The sequence below is a fragment of the Rattus norvegicus genome, chromosome 15, assembly GCF_021556685.1.
Source record: "Rattus norvegicus strain SHRSP/BbbUtx chromosome 15, alternate assembly SHRSP_T2T, whole genome shotgun sequence".
Lineage (NCBI taxonomy): Eukaryota > Metazoa > Chordata > Mammalia > Rodentia > Muridae > Rattus > Rattus norvegicus.
Genome location: NC_141548.1, coordinates 37,431,027 through 37,451,451, shown reverse-complemented (window position 1 = coordinate 37,451,451; position 20,425 = coordinate 37,431,027). Strand labels below are relative to the sequence as shown.

At 46.7% G+C, this 20,425-nt stretch overlaps 1 protein-coding gene across 5 annotated transcripts in view; it reads left to right on the top strand.

Moving 5' to 3' along the window:
* Window positions 1-20,425, top strand: part of Atp8a2 (ATPase phospholipid transporting 8A2) — a 528,141-nt gene that overhangs the window by 496,745 nt on the left and 10,971 nt on the right. For all 5 annotated transcript variants that reach the window (XM_087586606.1, XM_087586607.1, XM_087586608.1 and 2 more), the window contains 1 exon segment: window positions 17,405-17,496. In XM_087586606.1, the coding sequence (XP_087442732.1) occupies window positions 17,405-17,496 (92 nt within the window).

The following is a 20,425-nucleotide window of genomic DNA, read 5'->3' as shown; positions in this document are numbered from 1 at the left end:
ATGAGGAATGGATTGACCTGGGAGACCTCTGCAAGGCTTCTCTGTGCAGCATCCTGTGCTGAGACATGAGACATCTCAGAAGGGCTCTCATGGCCTAATCACATTTGGGTCAGAGAATTCTCTTGCTTCAGCCAGCACAGGAAGGCAGTGGTGACATTCTGCTCTCTGTGGCCTTCCAAGTGTCCTCCAGCTCCCAGTACTCTGCAGCAGCATTCTGAGTCCTGGCAACCAATCCTATGGTGACTGGAAAGTCCTGACGTATGCCAATTTATATCCAGTTTTGTGTTTTCATAGCTCACTTTGCAACTGCAGAAGAACCTCTCATTTGTGTGCTTCTCTGTGCCTAACTTACATCTCTTAACAAGAGGCACAAGTCAGTACCAGAACTCAGACATAGCAGAGTGATGTATTGCTGTTGTATGGTGAGCGAGTGCAGACAGGACTGCTGGCCAAACCGTATGCTCTGAACAGAACCAACTCATCTCCCTGGGCATGGTGGCAAAAGCCTGTAATCTCAGCACCGAGAGGCAGAGGCAAGAGGATCTCAAGTTGGAAGCCAGCCTGGCCTATAGGGTGAGACCTTGTCTGAGGGGAAAATGAATAGATTAATACCAAGGCTACTTTTTGTAAGATTTTTTTTTTTTGGTTCTCTTTTTCGGAGCTGGGGACTGAACCCAGGGCCTTGTGCTTCCTAGGCAAGCGCTCTACCACTGAGCTAAATCCCCAACCCCAAGAATTTTTTTTGAAAGAAGGGCAGCCTGTGATTAAAGTCTTCTCATCTGTGCCCTATTTGTAAGACCAAGAATAAGGCCCTCTGGCCTGATGCCCTTATAGGAACATATTAACCTGAAAGCACCTGTGGGTTTCAACATGCTCCAATTTGATGTGGGTTACACGAAACATGTGTTCTCATTTTGCTTAAATATTTTTAGGTATATAAAGTTATAATTTAAAAACTGGTGTTGAAAGAACAGCTAACACTGATGTAACTCTAAAAGCTTCTATTAGCTTCATATTTCAACTCGGTCACAAAATCCAGATGCGTGCATTCCTCAAAAGGTTTGAACTACTTAAGAATATTCATTTTAGAGGTACTGAGCATACCTGACCGTCTTCATGTGAATTACACATGTAGTTCAGAGCGTAAGCTGATCAGTGTTAAATGTTGATATTTAGATTAAAGGGTGTAGCCCATTGCATTTCCGGGAAACGGCAGCCTCTCCTAGCAGCCTCGGGCCTTCCTAGCCCGATTTTGTTTTCTTTTGCTCTTTCACCAGACAGCCAAAGGCTTTCCAAGTGGAAGGCATGTGAGCTACCAAGGCATTGCTAGAATGGCAGCTGTCTTGTTTTCTTAAAGCATCGATCTATCACTCAAGCCTTTCATGCCCCCATTTTCCCCCTCACCTATTCAGAAAGCATTTGTCTTAAAAAAGAAAAAAAAAAAAAGAACTGAGCGCGGGCCTCCATTGAAACACCTAAGTGCAGGCACCATGGGCCTCCCTGGGTGAGCTATTATCTTTTCTCCGCCCTCACAAATCTTTTCAAGGCTAGAGAATGGTCCGAGTTGTCACAAGCTGGAGACTAAGCCTTTTGACTTGTGCCCAATCTGTGGACAGTCCCGTTTCACACTGTGCAGAGGAGTCTCAGAAGCCAGGGGCAGCCTGGACCTGGCTAGACACACGCGTGCTGCTGGGCTATGTGACAAGATCGTGTCCTGTGACTGACAGTTACAGGTATGCTCTGGAACTTTTGACAAACAGAAACTATGTCACCAAAAAGACCCTCTGTGCTTTCAGTCCTTAACCCAGGGAAATGCTACAGCTGCTGATTTCTGCCACGCTCTCCTTTCCTCTTGCAACCAGCAGCTATGCAGCTGCAATGTAGCCTGCTGGGGTTGCATGTGTGCCCTTGTGTGGACGGTCTACTTTGGTTTCCTTGGCGTTTGACTATGAAGACATGCCCCCAGACCTTTGACTCCTGTCTGTTCCCCGTTGCACAGAAAGTCAGCAGACAGCGCTGTCATGTGAAGGAGTGTACCGTGCTCGTCTTCCGCAAGGCCGGCAGGCATCCTCCTGTTTGAACTCTAGGCCCTAGTTCTTACTCTGTTCTGATTTTCTTCTGTTTCCTCCCCGTTTTATGAACTTTCAGAGGACATGACAACATTTCACCAAGCAGACACCCTTGTCCCTGTCATGGCTTTGTCCTGCACATTCGCTTCCTCAACATGGATGGAGGTGTGCTGAGTACACAGGTTTCCTGTTCTCCAACCCTCATCCTCTTATGTCAGACATCAAACTAGGCAGTCAAGAAGGAAGGCAATGGTGACAGGTGACTAGGCCAAGAATAGAAATCCAGTATCAATAGTGTTTTCATGATGTTCTGGCTAGTTTTATGTCAACTTGACCCAAGCTAGAGTCATCAGAGGAGAGATCTTCAACTGAGAAAATGTCTCCACAAGATCAGGCTGTAGGCAAGCCTAGAGGGCATTTTCTTACTGAGTGGTCAGTGGGGGGAAGCCCAGCCCAATATGGGTATTGCCGTCCCTGGGCTGGTGGTCTTGGCTTCTATGAGGAAGCAGTCTGAGCAAGTAATAAGGAACAAGCCACTAAGTATCACTCCTCTGTGGCTTCTGCATCAGCTACTGTTTGAGCCCTGTCCTGACTTTCTTTGATGATCGAACAGTGCAAGCCAAATAAACTCTTTCCTCCCCAAGTTGCATTGATCATGATGTCTTATCACAGCAATAGAAACCTTGACTAAAACACACAGTGATGGAGAGAATGCTAGGACAGCCCAGAGTAGATGGCAAGTTCTTGCCGGGTAATGAGGTAGAAGCTACAGAGAATGACTTGGTAGATGTACCCAGGTTGGTGTGATGAGATTTCTGGCCTCTCTACCTTTTGAGTCCAGAAAGGTAATAAGAGAAAACCTGGATAAGTAAGGAAGGCTGGATCATTCCACAGGATAAGTTAGAGCTTTACTCTGTAAGCCATGGGAGCTTGCGTACAAGACATGCCTACAGGTAGACATCTTGAGTAGAGAATGTTAAACCTGGCCTTCAACTCTGCAGTGTGGCCATGCAGAGCCAAAGTCACATGCCACCAGCACTCTTCTCCCAAGCAGAACATATTAGGGCAAGCACATTTCATCTGAGAGTTTCCCCCTCTTTGGGACAGTTTGGATTATAGAAAAGTCTTCCTGGAGTGAACTCATGCCCTTTGGGGAAGAAAAAAGGTAACTTATTGTCTTACTTTTGGTCACATAACCGCCAAATACATGACCGTAGAGTGTTGTCCCCTGTCTGACCACACTAAAGGCCAAAGCACTGCTACAGTGAGGGCTTGTCATTCAAGGCCACATGAGTAGCTACTCATTTAGTACAAGTAATGTATGCTCAGCATGAGAATGGAGACCATGACAATTTAAAAGCCAGCTATTAAGAGTCACATCTGTATCACTTTTCTTGATGCTATAAAAAAAATTAGGGGTTGGGGATTTAGCTCAGTGGTAGAGCGCTTGCCTAGCAAGCAGAAGGCCCTGGGTTCGGTCCCCAGCTCCAAAAAAAAAGGGAAAAAAAATTAAACCCAACTAAAGCAACTCATGGGGAGTTTATTTTGGCTCATGGTTTGAGGATACAGTCCACCACAGCTGGGAAGGTGCAGCAGCAGGAGCATGAGGCGGGTGGTTCCGCATCCACAATCAGGAGAGAGACATGTTGGCACCCAGATGGCTTTCTCCTTTTTATTCAGCCTCAGACCTACACCCATGGAGCGGTGCTGCCTACATGCAGGATGGGTCTCCCCTCCTCAGTTACACCTCTCTGGAAATGCCCACACTGACAGGCACAGAGGTGTGTCTCCTAGATGATTCTAAATCCAGCCAAGCTGACCATGAAGATTAACCAACATCCAGAAACAGCCCTGTAAAAATAATAATCTCTAAGTATTTCTCAAGGTCAGAAGGCAAAAAGAGTCAAGCCCCATCCTCTTGGATGGGGTCCTGTGCCTTCACACTGCACCCTGCCCTCCAGGCTCTATAGAGTCTGTCCCAAGTCACTGATCCAGAATTAGTTTGGAGCAATAATTCCTGGGTCAGAGGAACATTCTCTGAGTTGCACATAACAGAGATCCCAGGCCAACTGACCCTCTGGGTCTGAGGAGCTTGAAGAATCCCCAGCCAGATAGCATGAGAAGCCTACCAGTCTCTTCCCACCTTCCTACTTTGCCCACAAGGCTGTACAAACCCTATTTCCTGGCATCCGGCATCATCACAAGGAGTTTGTCCTGACTGGTGTGGACTAGTTTGGGGAGTGGGGGTGTTGTTATGGTTTTTTGAGTCAGTATTCCATGTATCTCAGTCTGGCCACAAAGTTACAATACAGTTGAAGATGGCTTTGGACTCAGAACTGCCTCCCAAATGCTGGTCTTACAGACAAGAGCCACCATGCACAGTACTCTGTACACCCTTGTTCACTGGCAGGCAACAGAACTTCCTGTTGTCCTCCATGAGACCATCAAAAGCTGGGCCATTCAGTTGTGCAAACATCTTTGAGTTGGTTTAGGCTTGGGTTTCCAAACACCTTCTTATAGGAAAGATAGGGTGGAGTGTCACTTAGGGTGTTCCTCGGGGTCAGGATTGGATGGTTTTGGGGGATATTAGTTGCCTCCTCCAGACCTCTGGCAACCACAGAGCTAAGCCCCATCTCTCCCAGAACCCATTTTGATTAGATTTATCTGGATTTATCTCTGAGGTCTGTAATTCTTTTCTTTTTCTTTCCATGGTTATTGAGGTGTGATCGAGAAATCAAAATTGTGTGTCTCAGTTTGTGTGTTCTTGTGTCAGGACGTGTTGTTTGTGCTATGAAATGATTGTCACCATGAGGCTAATTAGGCAATCCTCACAGTTACATGTAAACACAAGCAGGATGACAATGGTGGCTTTAGCCTGTTGCAACCTGTGATGACCTTGACCTAGTCCTGAGTTCCCTATGTAGATTAGATAGGGACTTTGCTCTGGCACAATTACACAGCGACAGTACCTCCCCCAGTGCTGGTGGTGGTCTTGCAGAGTGAATAGTGGCAGCCTTGTGCTGTTTCCCTGACCAGCCCAGCCTGCTCTGCGGTGCTTAGGTGACCGCTGTCCAGAGACTGTATCTTCTTGCTTAGGCGACAGTCACTGGGATGTAAGATGCTCAACTGCAGACCATGTACTTTTGTTTCTTCCTTGGATCTGCCTTCGTCTGTGAAGGGGCTATCTCAGCCTCCTCAGCTGAGAGGAAACAGAAGGTGGACACCAAGCTTATGCTTCTGTGTATTGGCTCTAGAAAAAAAACAACTGCACCTGACCTGGAATTCATGCACCCTCATGATACCTTATCTACCCATGATCCATCTCTTCTAGGAAGGACTCCAGACAGCCCCAAGGCATAAGTGGAATCTAAAACACACTTTCTGCAGCCCTCTCATCCACTCTGTGTGAAGCTGAGCTGAATGTTCACCTGTTATCCAAAGTGCTGTGACCAGTACTCTGGTCGCAACTGTCAGAGTTTCGCATCTGTAGCACTTGCTCAGAAAATGACTAAGTCCGCCAACTCGGCAGCCATTTTCCCAGGGAGACACTCAGAGCGAGCACCTGCAACCATTTTGTCCTTTTCCTCTGTGAGTCTGTGCGGACGCTGCCAGCAGGTCAGGCTGTGCCAAGCACCTTGAACCCTCATTATCTTTAATTAGTATTTAGGAGGTTAATTAGTGGCAAGGCTCATCTTTCTTTAATTACCTCAGCAGTTGAAGCAGCGGGTCCTCGAAGCCTGCTTTGAATTATTCTGTTTGTCTTCGTGCTAATTTGAATCGATAAGGTCGGATGTTTACTGCGCAGAGGAACATCGATGGGGTGCTAGGGAAACTTCGGCGTGCTGGACACAGTTGTCTTTACTGTGATTAATTTACAGGTTTAGTGGCCTTGGGAGTTTGCTGTTTTAAAATAGTGTAACAGTCAAAACAGACAACAGTTTCAAACCTGATTTAAACCCAAAACCCCAACAGCCAAATCCATTTGTCGTGTAAGGGCAGGTTCGCATAAGAATTTAATTGATTACAGACTAGAGCTGATTAAGTTCATCAGTAGCTGAATGATGAAGGAGATATGGCAATACATACACCATAGGAGAAAAGATGTGTCACGTGCAGGAGAACGGTTAACGATCAGTTGAGCAAGGTAAGCCAGACCAGAGATAGAAACCATAGTTTCTCTTACATGTAGAATTAGGCTTCAAAACTGTAATCGTGAAGCAGAAGTGGAATTATTTGTAGAGGGGGAGGGCAAAAGAGGGGAGGAGGAGAGGATAGAGTAATGAGAAGTGAGTATAATCTGAAGTCGTGATAGACATGCACACCTATTATGTACAGTGAATGTGCGCAAACAATACAATTATAGGGAAAATTGGGCTGAGAATGCAGCTAAAAGACAGAGTCTGGGGAGGGGAGGCAGAGACAAAAAGATATCAAGTCTTACAACTTGTCATTATATCTCATTATTGGTACCTGGTTGCCTGCACTTAAATTCCGGTGTTGGCACCATGAAGCTGTCCCCTGTACTCTGAAGATTCACATCCCAGACCATCAGACCCTGGCCCAGAGGCTGATCTGCATCCTTGGCTATTGTCTGAATAGTAGAGATGAACTGTACTGGGCAGGCATCCACCACTGAGCCTTCCCACCCCTACTTCCTTCTATCAACCAGCGTTCTTCACCCCTACCCCCCACTTACCCCTTAGCTGTGACAGTCACACACTCTAAAGGTCATCTTTGCCTTTTTAAACATGCTCTCCCCACCCCCACCATCTCCAGTTCCTTTCTCCCCTCCTCTATCCCTGACAGGGGTGTGTGCTCATACTTGGGAAGACTGAGCTCTGGACCCAGCTCTGGACCCAATGTTCCCGCTCAGCAGGAAATTGGACCCCAGTGGTACATGAGAAGAGACAGTAAAAAATGTGGACCTGGTCATCCCACAGTCCTGGAAATCTCATCTTATATAAAGGGGCCCTGCTTCATCTTGGGACATCAGTGGACCAGCTCTGTCTTTGTCCTGTAGGCGATGGTGATTGGAAGATGTAATTTCCCAATGTAGACATAGGGCCTGGTACCCTTGTGTTTTCTGCCACCATTGCCTTGTGTGTTGGTCCACTATGCATTAATTCCTTCATCCATCCATCTCCTCAACCTTCCAACTAAATGTTCTCTTTCCTTATATGGCTGGACTGGGAATGGAGACCTGGGTTTTGCTGATGCTTGGCGAAGCTTCTAGCACTGGGCCACCTGTCAGCCCAGTAGACAACTTTGAGCATCCTCTTTGAGCCAGGCACTCTTTCTGGTGCCAGAGATAAAACCAAAAGACAGAATTCTTACCATGTAGAACTTGGCTCCCAACAGAGAACCCAAGCGTTTTAACGGCAGCTTCCTGGTGAGACGTGAGATCCAGAAGACAAACTCAAGTGTGGGAGCTGCCATGGAGTGGGTTGGTCAGGAGGCTGGGAGGGAGTCCCCTCAGTGGGATGAAGATAGAGTGAGCGCAGAAGCCAATATGGAGGCCTTGGGGGATAACAGTTGTGTGGCTGGAGCAAGGGAGGAAGGGGGGGGTGTTGGAGCTAGAAAGGAAGTGGAGGTCTTTGTTTGACTGTATGGCTTTGAAATAAGCTGTGTACACAGTCATGTTTATGGCCGCACGGTTGTAATAGAACCCTCAGCTTCCCCAACTGAGTCCTCGTGCCTAGCTTTCTGCTTCTCAGGGGGCTTTGCTTTGCCTCTTGCCCCTGTTGGCAAATGCACACAACCTAGTCTGTTCCTTGGCCCACTCCTCCTAGGCCTCCTTAACTTACCATACAGTCCGGGATAGCCCCATCCCCCAGGGGCCTCCTAATTTATCTGTTCCTAGCAGTCCTATGACTCTAGCCTAACCTGCTCTAAGCTCAACCACGGTAGTGCAGAGCTCAGCCTGGTTTGAGAGAAGCCTTCCTACCTCATTTAGGGTCATGGAATGAGGTAATGGCTTCCACATGTGCTGGGGCTCTCACTCAAATTCTCCTTTGCCTGCTCAGCTAGTGAGACCAGAGCTCTCCCTCTGGTGAGCCAATTAGAGGTGGAGGAGAGATTCCTACCCACCCAGTGAAGATCAGTGAGATGGCATTTCTTTGCCATGCTTAGAAAGACATGAGGACAGAGAGACATGAATGAAACAGGAGATCCATAGAAAGTAACCAGGGACTTTTACTTTCCTTTTAGAGAGTCCCATGCAATCAAGGAATAATATGGGATCACAGGTTCCTTTTCCTGTACCCCCATCCCCAGTGGTCATGTCATCCAAAGCCTTAGTACAGTGTCACAACCAGGAAATTGCCATTGACATGGTAACCATCGGAACATTTCCATCACACCAGCTCCTGCCCTACTAACCCCAGGCAGCCAGTGAGTGGTTCTCAAGTCTGACCAAGTTGTCACTTCAAGAGTAGGAAGCATATCAATAGGACCACAGAATGCATTCCTTTTGTGTAGTGACCCCCCCCACACACACACATACTTTCCTAAAGAATCTTCGTTTAGATCACTATCTTTTCTCTTTATCACAGAGTAGTATTCCATGACATTGATATCTGGTTTAACCATTTACTCATGAAAGCATGTGTCAGTTTTCAATTTGGGCCTGGGAAAGAATCAAACACTTATGAGTATTTCTTGACAAAACTTCTGAGAGCATTATTTTCTTTTCTATGGGATAACTGTCCAGGAGCACAGTAGCCATGTTTATCGTAGCTACATGTTTATTTTTAAGTCTTATTTATTTATTCTATATCTACTATCTTTTATATATGAGTGAACCATGTATGAGTACATGTGTGTCTGGTACCAGCAGAGGACAGAAAAGGTTGTCAGATTCCCTGGAATTGTTGTGAGCCATGATATGAGTGCTGGTCACTGAACTAGTCCACTGCAAAAGTGCTTTTAATTGATGAGCCACAACCCCATGTATTTAATTTTAATATTTTGCCTATCGATGCTTGACTTGTGAGACAGGGGTTCACACTGTAACCCTGGCTGTCCTGGAGCTCACTGTGTTGACCAGATAGAGCCTGGATTTACAGAACAGTTCTGCCTCTCCTTTAAGTGCTGGCATCACACTGGGCTAGCAGACTGTTTTGAAAAGCAGTCCTTGGTCCAGCTCATGATTCTGTGAGTCGACAATCTGGGCTGTACATTAGCCACAGTCATCTGACACCATCATTTTAAAGCATAATGTGAGAAGATCGTGGCATGTTTCATTATAAATTGTTTGATTCGAGGCCATGTCATCTTCTATTTCTGGTGGTGGCACAGTAGTGACCTCCCTGTTTTTTAGAGCAATTTCTGATGACATTTTTTACTATTTTGGCCACTGTGATAGGTGTTCAGTGATGTCTTGTGAGTTTGGTTCATGTTTCCCTGTCTGCCCAGTGAGGCTGAGTATCTGTGCACCATTCGCTCTTAGGTCTGGTGAGATGTGCTTTCCTACCATCTGTTCACTTCCTAGCTGGATTATCTGCTGATATATGTGTGTGTGTATGTATGTATACATATATATATATATATATATATATATATATATATATATATATATATATAGCATGTGTCTCTGTGTGTGGAGTAGCTGTGTATGTGCATGTATGCTTAAATATATGTGAACAGGCACACATGTGTCGAGATCCACAGTTGATGTTGGGAGTCTTCCTTAATCATCCTATACCTTATTCCTTAAGGCAGAGTCTCTCAGATGAAATCCAGAGCTGGCTGATATGGCTAGTCTAGCTGGCCAGCTTGGACTGCAGAACCTCTGACTTCACCTTTTGTCACTAGAGTTGCAAGTGGTACACCACACACCCGTATTTTATAAGGGTCCTGGGATCCAAACTCCAGGTCTCATCCTTGCTGCTCATCTATCAGGCACGATAACCACTGAGCCACCTCCCCAGACCTATTAAAGATGACTGTACTTGGGCTACAGAAATGCTGTTGGGGCTTTGATATAAAGCATGTTAAACCTTTGCTATATCAAACAAAGAGGAGCTGACAGCTTCATAGTAGTCAGTCTCCTGATCCATGCAAATGACAAATCTCTCCAAAATTATTGATATCCTTGACTTGTTGAAGTTTCAGTTCACAGTATCATAAATATTTCAGGTATTTCTTTGAGCAGTTGCTATTTGTGTGGTTTTAGTTCCAGCATTCAGCCGTGCATCACTGTATGAGATATATGCATCTCACACTAATTCTTGTACTTTTGCATGTCTGTATCATGTGACTTTGCTGAAGTCACCTGTTACTACTCCAGATATTCTATTTGAATGGTAATATGTTGTTTCCTGAAGTTTTCTAGACAATCTGTCATGTACAAATGCAGACACTGTTGTTACTTATATCCCGAACCCCATGTTTTTATTTTCTTACTTTATTGCATAGTCTAGAACCTCTAGCACCACATTAAATAAGAATAGTAAGGAGAACAACCTTTACGATGTTCCCAGGGGGAAAGCATTCAGTCACTCTGCACTGAGTATGATATTCACTGTGGTGCTTTTTGTAGATGTTTTTCTGTCCAGTTTAAAAAGTTCCCATCTAATTTGCCATTTTTTGTTTGTTTTAAAACCATGAATGGACATCAAATTTTACAAGGCACTCTGCCTATGAAAACAAATAGTGTGATTTCCCCTATTCTTTTAGGCTGTTACTTTGATTTCTGTATATTTAACCATCCATGTATCCCCACTATAAAATGTGTTTTTAGATTTCCACTGTAATGTACACATTTGTGACAGTGAGTTATATCTTAGAATCGCTTTTTAACTCTTTGCTTTAGGCACTTTGTTATAGATACATAACTCCTTACACTGTTGGTCACTATCAGTTTTAGTGAAGCATTACTAATAATTGGATACATTAACAATTGGATACAATTAGGAAACATTACTTCCTTTTAAAATCCTTTCTTGTCTTCATTTATAACTTTTTCACACCATGTATCAGATTGTGCATAGTTTCTGCTTAAGCTCATCCAGTAGAACTTGGAGCATGGGAGAAGAAAAGAGCAACTCACTCTGTCCTTTTTCCCTCTCCATCTTCTTCATACCCCGGTCCCTTCTATCACCATCTCCTCCTTGTGTGTAGAAGTGTCTTTAGCTACAAATTCCCAGTTTCTGTTTGAGAATGTCTTCTTTCTCCTTGTTTCTGAAAGTTTCCCTGGGCTGATCACTCTGTGGTTGGTTGGCTGGCTGACTGGCTGGCTGGCTGGTTGGTTGGTTGGTTGGTTGGTTGGTTGGTTGGTTGGTTGGTTGGATAGTTGGTTGGCTGGTTGGTTGGTTGACTGGTTGGTTGGTTGGTTGGCTGGTTGGTTGGCTGGCTGGCTGGTTGGCTGGCTGGCTGGCTGGCTGGTTGGTTGGCAGGCTGGTTGGTTCGCTGGCTGGTTGGCTGGTTGTCTGGTTGGCTGGTTGACTGGCTGGCTGGTTGGTTGGCTGGCTCGTTGGTTCGCTGGCTGGTTGGTTGGCTGGCTGGCTGGTTGGCTGGCTGGCTGGTTGGCTGGTTGGCTGGATGGTTGGTTGGCTGGATGGCTGGTTGGTTGGCTGGCTGGTTGGTTGGTTGGTTGGCTGGCTGGCTGGCTGGCTGGCTGGCTGGCTGGCTGGCTGGCTGGCTGGTTGGCTGGCTGGCTGGTTGGCTGGTTGGCTGGATGGTTGGTTGGCTGGATGGCTGGTTGGTTGGCTGGCTGGTTGGCTGGCTGGTTGGCTGGCTGGTTGGCTGGCTGGTTGGCTGGCTGGCTGGCTGCTCTCCAACAGGGAGAAAAACTGGTCATCTTCCTTCCGGCTTAGTTTTTGATGAGGAACACATAAATGTTCTGATTAGCCTTCCCTGTAGATAAAGTGTTGTCTCTCTGGCTGCTCTTGAGATCTTGCCTTTATCTCAGCCTTGATATATTCAATTAAATCCTTTCCTGGCATGCATTTCCTCCATCTTTCCCTCTTTGTACGTTTAGATTTCTCAGCAACTTTGGGACTCATTCTGCTATTTCTCCCAGTGCCTTCCACCCCAGATGCTTCCTCTGCTCTGTGACTTTGAAGAGTGGAATGTTGGGTCTTCTGCCACCCCACCCTGAGACTCTTTTGATCTCTTTTTATCTCTATTATTCAAAGTGGGTGATTTTGACTATTCTATCTTCTTCTAGTCCATGGACTATTTCTACTCCCCTACCATTTTTCTGTTAGTTCATCCACTAAAGCTTTTATCTAAGTTATTATGGTTCTTTGTTCTAAAATTCTTTTATCTTTGGGCCAACATTTTTGGTTGTTGCTTTCTGAGCATTTTTGTCATAAGCGCTTTAGAGTCCACTGTCCCTATCATCCTGGATATTAGCGACTGTGCATTTTACAGCAGCCAGTACTTGTCAAGGGATAGAGCTGTTGATGCCTGGCTCCTCCTGTGACTCCCAGTGAGCAGGGGAGGAAAGCCTCACACTGTCCCACTGTCCCGGCTGAAGGTAGACATCCAGCTCCTTGTGGGCATTCCACTGTTGTCCACTGACACTTCCGGGAGCAAGACCAATGCACCATTGGTTGCCATGGAGGACTACAGGTTCTTGTTTGCAAAGGGTGCTGCTAGGCAACCTCTTGACCCAGACTTCCTCTCGATCATGGCCGGTACAGGCGGGAGAGAATCACATTTCTCTAGGGTGGCCGGCTGGGATCAAGCAGTGTGAGTTGGAAGGTTATCATGCCATGCAGCCCTTGCGGCTAGAGAGTAGAGGCTGGAGCTCTTTATCTGTTCTCGCGGGCTTTGGGGATCATGAGCTCTTCAGCTCCAAGTCTGAGGTCAGGGGAACTTGGGTTCTCATGCTGTGGTTCCTTCTGTCCAGCATCTGCAGCGGCGCTCAGCGGGGAGTAATGGCGTGCGTCCCCCTTCCTAGAAGCAGAAGTTCCTCCAAACAAAGATTGGTCATTATCTTTGGTATTATTCTGAGGGAAAAGGTTCTGGTAATATAAAATAGTAATCTTGAGAAGCAGCCAATTGTCAGTTTCTCCCTAGGCTGCCCTTGCAGGTCAAAGGACAGGGTGACCACTTGCCGTTAGCGTATGCTTCTTTTTGAACTTTCCTCCTGACACCTTACTGGTTTGTTCAAGATACCCCAGCTGTCAGGCACAACAGTGCACCAGGGTACTTTCGAACACCAGCAGCACCGCCGCCCACCCTCCTGCCAGCTTTTCCCTCTGCCCTGACTGTTGGCCATGTGGACTGGCGGAAACTACCTATTCTAAGGCTGAGAACGTGTTACTTTCCCCCTTTACTTGGCTCACCCACTTGGTATTATACTTCTTAGACAGATTCTCCTTTTGGCAAGAACTCACCCAGACTACTTTGTAAGAAAAGAAGATTTCTCCCAACACTCAGAAGCATCCTCTAGTCCCCACCACTCGACAGTTTGTTTAGGATTAAGGAAAGTATACACCATGCCATTGCCAGTCTCTGCCTCCCAGCCCCCATTCTGATAGTCAAATGCTAGCTGGGTCTGTGGAGGACAGGAAATACTGCTTTCTTATTTTTGGAATGGAATTTAGATTGTTCATTGACATTGTCACAACCTCAGCTACACCAGCCTCCTACAACACCTTGCAACCTGAATTTTAAAGAAAATACAGTGCTTCTTCTCTGCAAATTCAGACTTTTCTCATGTTCTCTACATTGAGAATGAGCTCTCCTCCCTTGGACACAGTAGATATTCTGTGATTTTCAAAGAATACAGAGGGATTCATTTGGGCCGCTTTGGCAAACCTGCCATGTACTTGGCATTATCCTAGAACACAGATGAAGAAGCAAGGCTGACATGGTCATGTTATAGGCACACATCAGAAGAGGACAAACTGTCACAGCATAGTCCGTGAAGCTTCATACTGTTACCCAAGTTCTCTGCGCTCAGCCTGCTTCAGGCCCTGGAAGAAATGCATGAAGATAGTCTCTGGAGAACATTACTGTGCATAGAAACACCACAGTCTAAGACTCTGAGTACCCTGGTAGAGATTGCATTAAACCCAACAGGGTGAAATGGAAGAAACAACCCAGAGAAGGTTCTAGAAGGCTTTTAGAGCAATGAGCACTAAAGCTGCATTTTGAACAGTAGATGTACCAGCTCCTTGCTAGAAGAATGGGTTTTGTGGAAACTCAGCAAGTTTAGGTTTTAGATGTGGAGCCTTCCATTTGCTTCTGAGGTATGTGAGTTAGGGTTCTCTAGAGTAACGGAACTTATGGAACGAATATACATATATATATATATATATATGTATATATAACTCATAGAAATGGTTTACTGGCTGTGGTCCAGCTAACCCAACAATGGCTACCTATGAATGGAAGGTCCAAGAATTCAGTTTTTGTTCAGTCTACAAGGGAGGATGTCTCAGCTGGTCTTTGGTGTACAGCAGAATCCCCAAGAAGTAGGTTCCAATGCCAGTGAAGGGGTGGACTTGTTGGCAGGGCAACACCAAGCCTGCAAAGGGCAAAGGCTTTCCTTGTCTATATCCTTATATAGGTTACTAGCAGAGGACGTGATCCAGAGTAGATCTGGATTAAAGACCTAAACTAAAGGTGTGTCTTCCCACCTCAAAAAAATCTGGATTAAAGATATGTCTTCCTACCTCAAAAATCCACATTAGAAGTGGATCTTCCCACTTCAAATTCAGCAAAAACCCCTCCCAGGTGTGCTCTGCCCCCCATTTGGGGGTTTTAGTTCACTTCAGATGTAGTCGAGTTGACAACCAAGAACAGCTGTCATGTGAGGCACATGAGACCTCCAGCGCCTTCTGAGTTGGTAGGTGTCTGGCTCTGCCTAAAGGGAAGGGTTTATCACAGTCCTCTGTTTTGTTCTTGTTGCTTCTTGGTTTTGGGGGTGGTGGTGGTGAACCCAGGGCCTTTAACCTGTTAGGCAAGCGCTGTACAGCTATGCTTTCAAGGAGGCCCAGCAGTTAAAATAGAGATAAGCTTCTACAGCTGCTATCTGTTTGGATTTTGTTCTGGCATCTTCTTCAAATCTCCTCAGCAGCTGTGGGATCTGCTGCAGGGAGGAGAAGACAAGTCAGTAGTCACTGGATGCATCATTCTCCTGTGCCTAGGTGATTTCTAGTCTTGTGTGAATCTTTTGGGGGGAGGAAAAGCGCTTCCTAGCAGAAATGTAGACATGAGAACTTGTTTTTTTCCCAGGCACAGTCCTTCCCAGTATTCCCCTCCTTCCTCCCACTGCTTAATTTCCAGGATAGAAACATAACACCTCCTCCAAGTTATGCCAGCTTCTAAAAAGGGCCCGTTTGTGAGGACTTGCTGGAGCTTTGGTTTCAAAGCCATTATTGGGGGAGGCACCAAGACCTCACGTAACTCCTAGCTAGGCTGAGTTCATGTTTACCCAACACCTTCCATACCAGCCGATCCCAGCTAGCATACCTGTTTGTGCCAGCACATCGGGTAGGGGAGCATAATCAAGACAGCACTTTACTTCAACACCCCCACAAGGCTGAAGCAACGAGCTGCAAACATGCCAGCAGTTTGGGGGATGGGATGGAGTTGGTCTTGAATCAAGACCTGTTTCTTCCTTTTTAAAATTGAATCTTGCTGTTTTCAGTTGTGATAAAATGTATACGACATAGAAGTTGCCATTTTAAAGTCTACAGCTGGGTGGCGTTTGCATTCACACCGTTATGAACCCTGCCGGCGTCTCAGACCCTGTCTCCCTAAGGGGAACCTGCCATGCTTTAAACAGTCACCCTTCCCTCTGCTCTTGCACCTCTTCCCTGCCATCCGCAGTTTCCTGTCTCCACACATTTGCCTACTCTGGAAATTTTATATACTCATGCCTGGCCTTTGGGACTGGGTAAGTTTTTGAAGGATGTGTGTGTGTATCATGAATCATGGCTGAATTCCTCTATCTGGTAGCAGGCTGTCTAGGTGACATTGTTGATTCAGCTGACTCTCTGGCGGGGGAGCCGTGGTTTTACCATCTTGTAGTCCCATCAGTGGTAGAAGAGGGTTCCAGTTTCTCCACACTTTCCCCAACCCTTGTCTCTTTCTTAAAGTTTTTATTGCCGTCCTCGTGGGTGTGAAGTCTGGCTCATAATGGTGTGATTAGTCATGAATATGTTGGAAACCTTTGCATGTACATGCTGACCAGTGCGCTTCTTCATTGTACAAAAATGCACCCAAGTCCTTTGTTCATGTTTCCAGTTGTCTTGTTTATCTGTTTGCTGTTCATGCGTAGGGGCTCCTTGTGTATTCTGGGTACCAGGTCCTCCTTAACAGATATAATTGATTAGCAAATGTTTCTCCCATTTTGCCTCTTGCTCTTTTTTAATGTCCTTTGATGTATTTTAAGGTTTTGGGTTTTTTGGGTCTTTTTTTTTAGATTTTTAAAATCTCATATGCGAGTATTTGAGCTGTATGTGTGGCACATGTATGCATGGTGCCCAAGGGCAGACGAAGGTATCAGTTCCCTTGGAACTGTAGTTATAGATGCTTATGAACCATCACGTGACCTAGCATCTAGAATACATAAGAAATCCCTATGAATGAACAGCAGAAAGATAAACAACACAACTGAACCTTAGGAAAGGACCTGAATGAATGAACTGATCTCTTGGCCTCTGCAAGGGCACGGGATGCTCTTGACCACTGAGCCATCTCCCCAGCCCCACTTGGTTTTGGAATTTGGTTTGGTTTAGATTGGATCTTGCTATGCAGGCTGTTTTGCCCACAATGGCCTCAAATCCCTGGGGCAGAAGTGATACTTGGGTCTCAGCCCGAGGAGCTAGAATTACAGGTGCCCAGTTTAAAGGTCTTAGTTTTAATGAAGTCAGTTCTAGTCTTCGTTATTGGTATTTTGGGTACAAGAAGGGGCTGTTATCATCATCCGTTATTCTGCAAACAACAATGGGGGTGGTGGACTTGCCTGCTGCCCCAACCAAGTGTGCCCACCTACCTGCAGTGAGGACTGGTGCCCCTCCACTACGGAGATGCAAATCTAAGCGGAAAAGTACACAGGTGGCTGCGGTATCTCTGTGCCTTCTATCTGGGTGGCTACATGGACTTCCCTCTGTGTGTGCCTTAGTCCTGATCACCTTTCTTCATAAGGATCAGGGCCCATCTGTATGCCATTGTACCCTCTGTACAGGTCCAGTCTCCAAGAGTAATCCTAGTCTGGATTTGGGAGACAGAGATAAATCTTCCTGTATCACCTGATGCCTCTGGGAGGAACAACAAACCTAGACACAGGAGGCTTCTCTTAGTCTGAAGCTGTCTGGACCCCTCAGCGAGGTGTTGGGGTGACCTGGGTCCTGACCCTCTCTGCTCGCTTGCAGGATGAACGAGCGCGATCGTCTGATCAAGAGACTCGGCAGGAAGACACCCCCCACCCTCTTCCGAACAGGCTCCATCCAGCAGTGTGTCAGCCGTAAGTGACAGTGGGTAGCAATGGGCGACCAGCTGCAGGGTGAGTGGGACAGCCAGGCCAGGGACGGCTGCCGTACCTGGAAGGATGAGCACTTTTACTTTCTGAAAGTTGAAGGTGGGTGATCACCATGAACAGGTACTAATGGTGCACCCACTAGACAGTTCAGCTGAGCTCTCTGCCTGTCAGCAGGGACCTTCTCAGTGGAACTGTCACCTGTCAGCACCCCACTCCTCTCTCCTTTACCCTATTTCCTGATGCCCCTAGGAGGGGTGTCGCACATCCAGGAGGGCACAGAATTAGAAGCCCAAACAGAGAGCATCCGTATGCGACAGGTTGTAGTGCTATGCTGTGGCTTTTAGGTCACCACCAAGGGATCTAAGTCACAGCCATAGTCTCTGACCTAAGGTGGAGGTCAAGGTATGAGGTTTGATGGGATCCTCCAAAGAAAGCAGTCTGCAGGGCACCCCTCTAGACTCACACTACAGGAAACCCTGTAGACTCACTTCAGGGCACCCCTCTGGACTCACACTGCAGGAGCCCCCTCTGGATTCACACTGCAGGGGACCCCTCTAGACTCACACTGCAGGGACCCCTCTGGACTTACACTGCAGGGGCCCTCTCTAGACTCACACTGCAGGGAACCTCCTGATTCACACTGCAGGGGCCCTCTCTAGACTCACACTGCAGGGCACCCCTCTGGATTCACACTGCAGGGGTCCCCTCTGGACTCACACTGCAGGGGCCCCCTCTGGACTCACACTGCAGGGGCCCCCTCTGGACTCACACTGCTGGATTCCTAGCCTGTGTCAACATCTGTAAAATGGGAACACTGTAAAAACCCAGACAGGGTTGTTAAGAGGGCAAAATGAGATATTATATATATTATATTTAATATAGTATATAATATACACTATATTAAATATATAAGGTGCACCATATTAAATATTATATGCTATATAATGTATCATATATTAAATATAATATACATTAAAGATTATATATATATTGGTCTAGAAGACTGTTGGACCTAAAAAGTTCAGTAAGTGCTAGGTATTGTGTTTACTATTCAATTAGGTGAGCAACCCTAGACAGTGTATGTATTTCTCGAAGTTTCTACATTTTTCCTCTGGAAAAAGAAAATACAATTATATGACATCCTTACACACCATCACATGAAGTGTATAAAGCCTTTAGGATGGCTGTGTTCACACCGTGGACCACGCTGCTTCCCGAATGCCTGTCTGAGAATAATCACGGGAAGGACGCGTGCAGCCAGGTGGGGAGACTGAGTCAGGAGGTCAGCCAGGCGGGGAGACTGCTGAGACAGGTTCTCAACTGTTGCCCATCTGGCTTTGAACTTGCCATGCTTCTGCCTCAAGAGCGGCCTTCAGTCTTGCTCTGCTCACCTGAGAACAGGTCAGGATGAGAGTGAGTGCCTACCTCTCTGATGAGAAGCCTAGAAACCTTCACCCAGAGTTACTGAGGCAGCCCCTTGCCAGCCCACAGTACCCCATGTAGCCATTAGATGAAGGCTCTTCCAGTTAGATGTCCAAGAGGATACTCCTAACTAGTCTTTACCATTCATTTACTTGTGTTTACATTCATTCACATTCATTCACACACACATGCATGCACACACGCACACAGGTATGCATAAAAAGGCCTAAAAGGATTAGCAATTTTTCAAACTGGACTGACAGTTGGGACAGACTCCTTTATGGCTTTTATGCAGAGGCCTCCCCCTCCATGCAGAGTGAACTAGCATGAATCAGGCCAGGACATGACTGCAGCTTTGGTGTGGTCAGCCTCAGATGCATCCTGCAGCCCTCAGAAGAGCTGGGGCTGTTAGAGGTAGGGCATGCCTTGTCCCAGGCCCTTTTATCTTACATAGAAGCAAGCCCAAACCCAGAGAGCGTCATCAATTCAAAGTTACAAAACCTAGCAATGGCCAAGCAACGACGAGAGGTTCCCTTTTGTGACCCTGGTACTCCATCCATCTGGTCACCACCCAAGATAGATGCCCAGCCGACTGACAATGCCATGTTCTCAGAGAGAACCCACTGGTCCTCTCCTCTCTTACCTCAAAAATATTTCTAGAAAATATCTGGGAGGCCTGCCCTTGATCACAATGACTTCCTTCATATTGAAGAGTCTCTGCTCCTGGGTCGAAGCAGCCACAGCCACAGGGCAAGCCAGAGGCATCATTCCAGCAGAACATCCCATCCGGGGGCAGCTGCTGGGACTGATGACCCTCAAGGACACGCAAAACACTCCTCATTAGAAGACTAGAGAATGAACATTGTCAACTTTAGCGGTGGTGAGCAGCCTTGCTACCAAGATGCTGGTTTTCTTTGATTTTGCTTTGAATAGTTCCAAGGAAAGGCCATCCTCTTGGACTGCAGTAAGAATGTGTCACAAAGCACACCTTGTGTGGTCAGGGCAGGGACCTGAACAGAGGAGGCAAAGGGAGGAGCAGCTCCTCCTATTCCCAGGAAGCTCCAGCAGGGCTTGGCCCAAGTATTTCTAGAAGATCTTTGGAAACAGAGGTGAAACACAGCCTTTGCTCCTGACCTTGTGGAAGTGGGATGTGTGGAGCAAGACCACCTGCTTATGTGGACAGCGCCATAAGGAAGCCCCTGTCCCCAGGGCCTATGGGGAGGGTGTGGTTTCACTGCAACTTCCCATGCAGCCCGGCTTCTGCCTCTATTCAAGGACCCACCCCACTTTTGGGGGAAGGGGTACCAGGCGTATGTAGGTCAACTCTGTGGAGTCAGTCTCTCCTTCCACCTTTAGGGGGGTTTCAGGGATCAAAGTCATTTCCCCAACTTGTACATCAAGCCCAGACTGAGCCCTCTCCCCAGTCCACTGCTGGCTTTTGCCTGGCTATGGGGGACCAATGCTGCATGGGGAGCTGCTTTCCCACATGGCC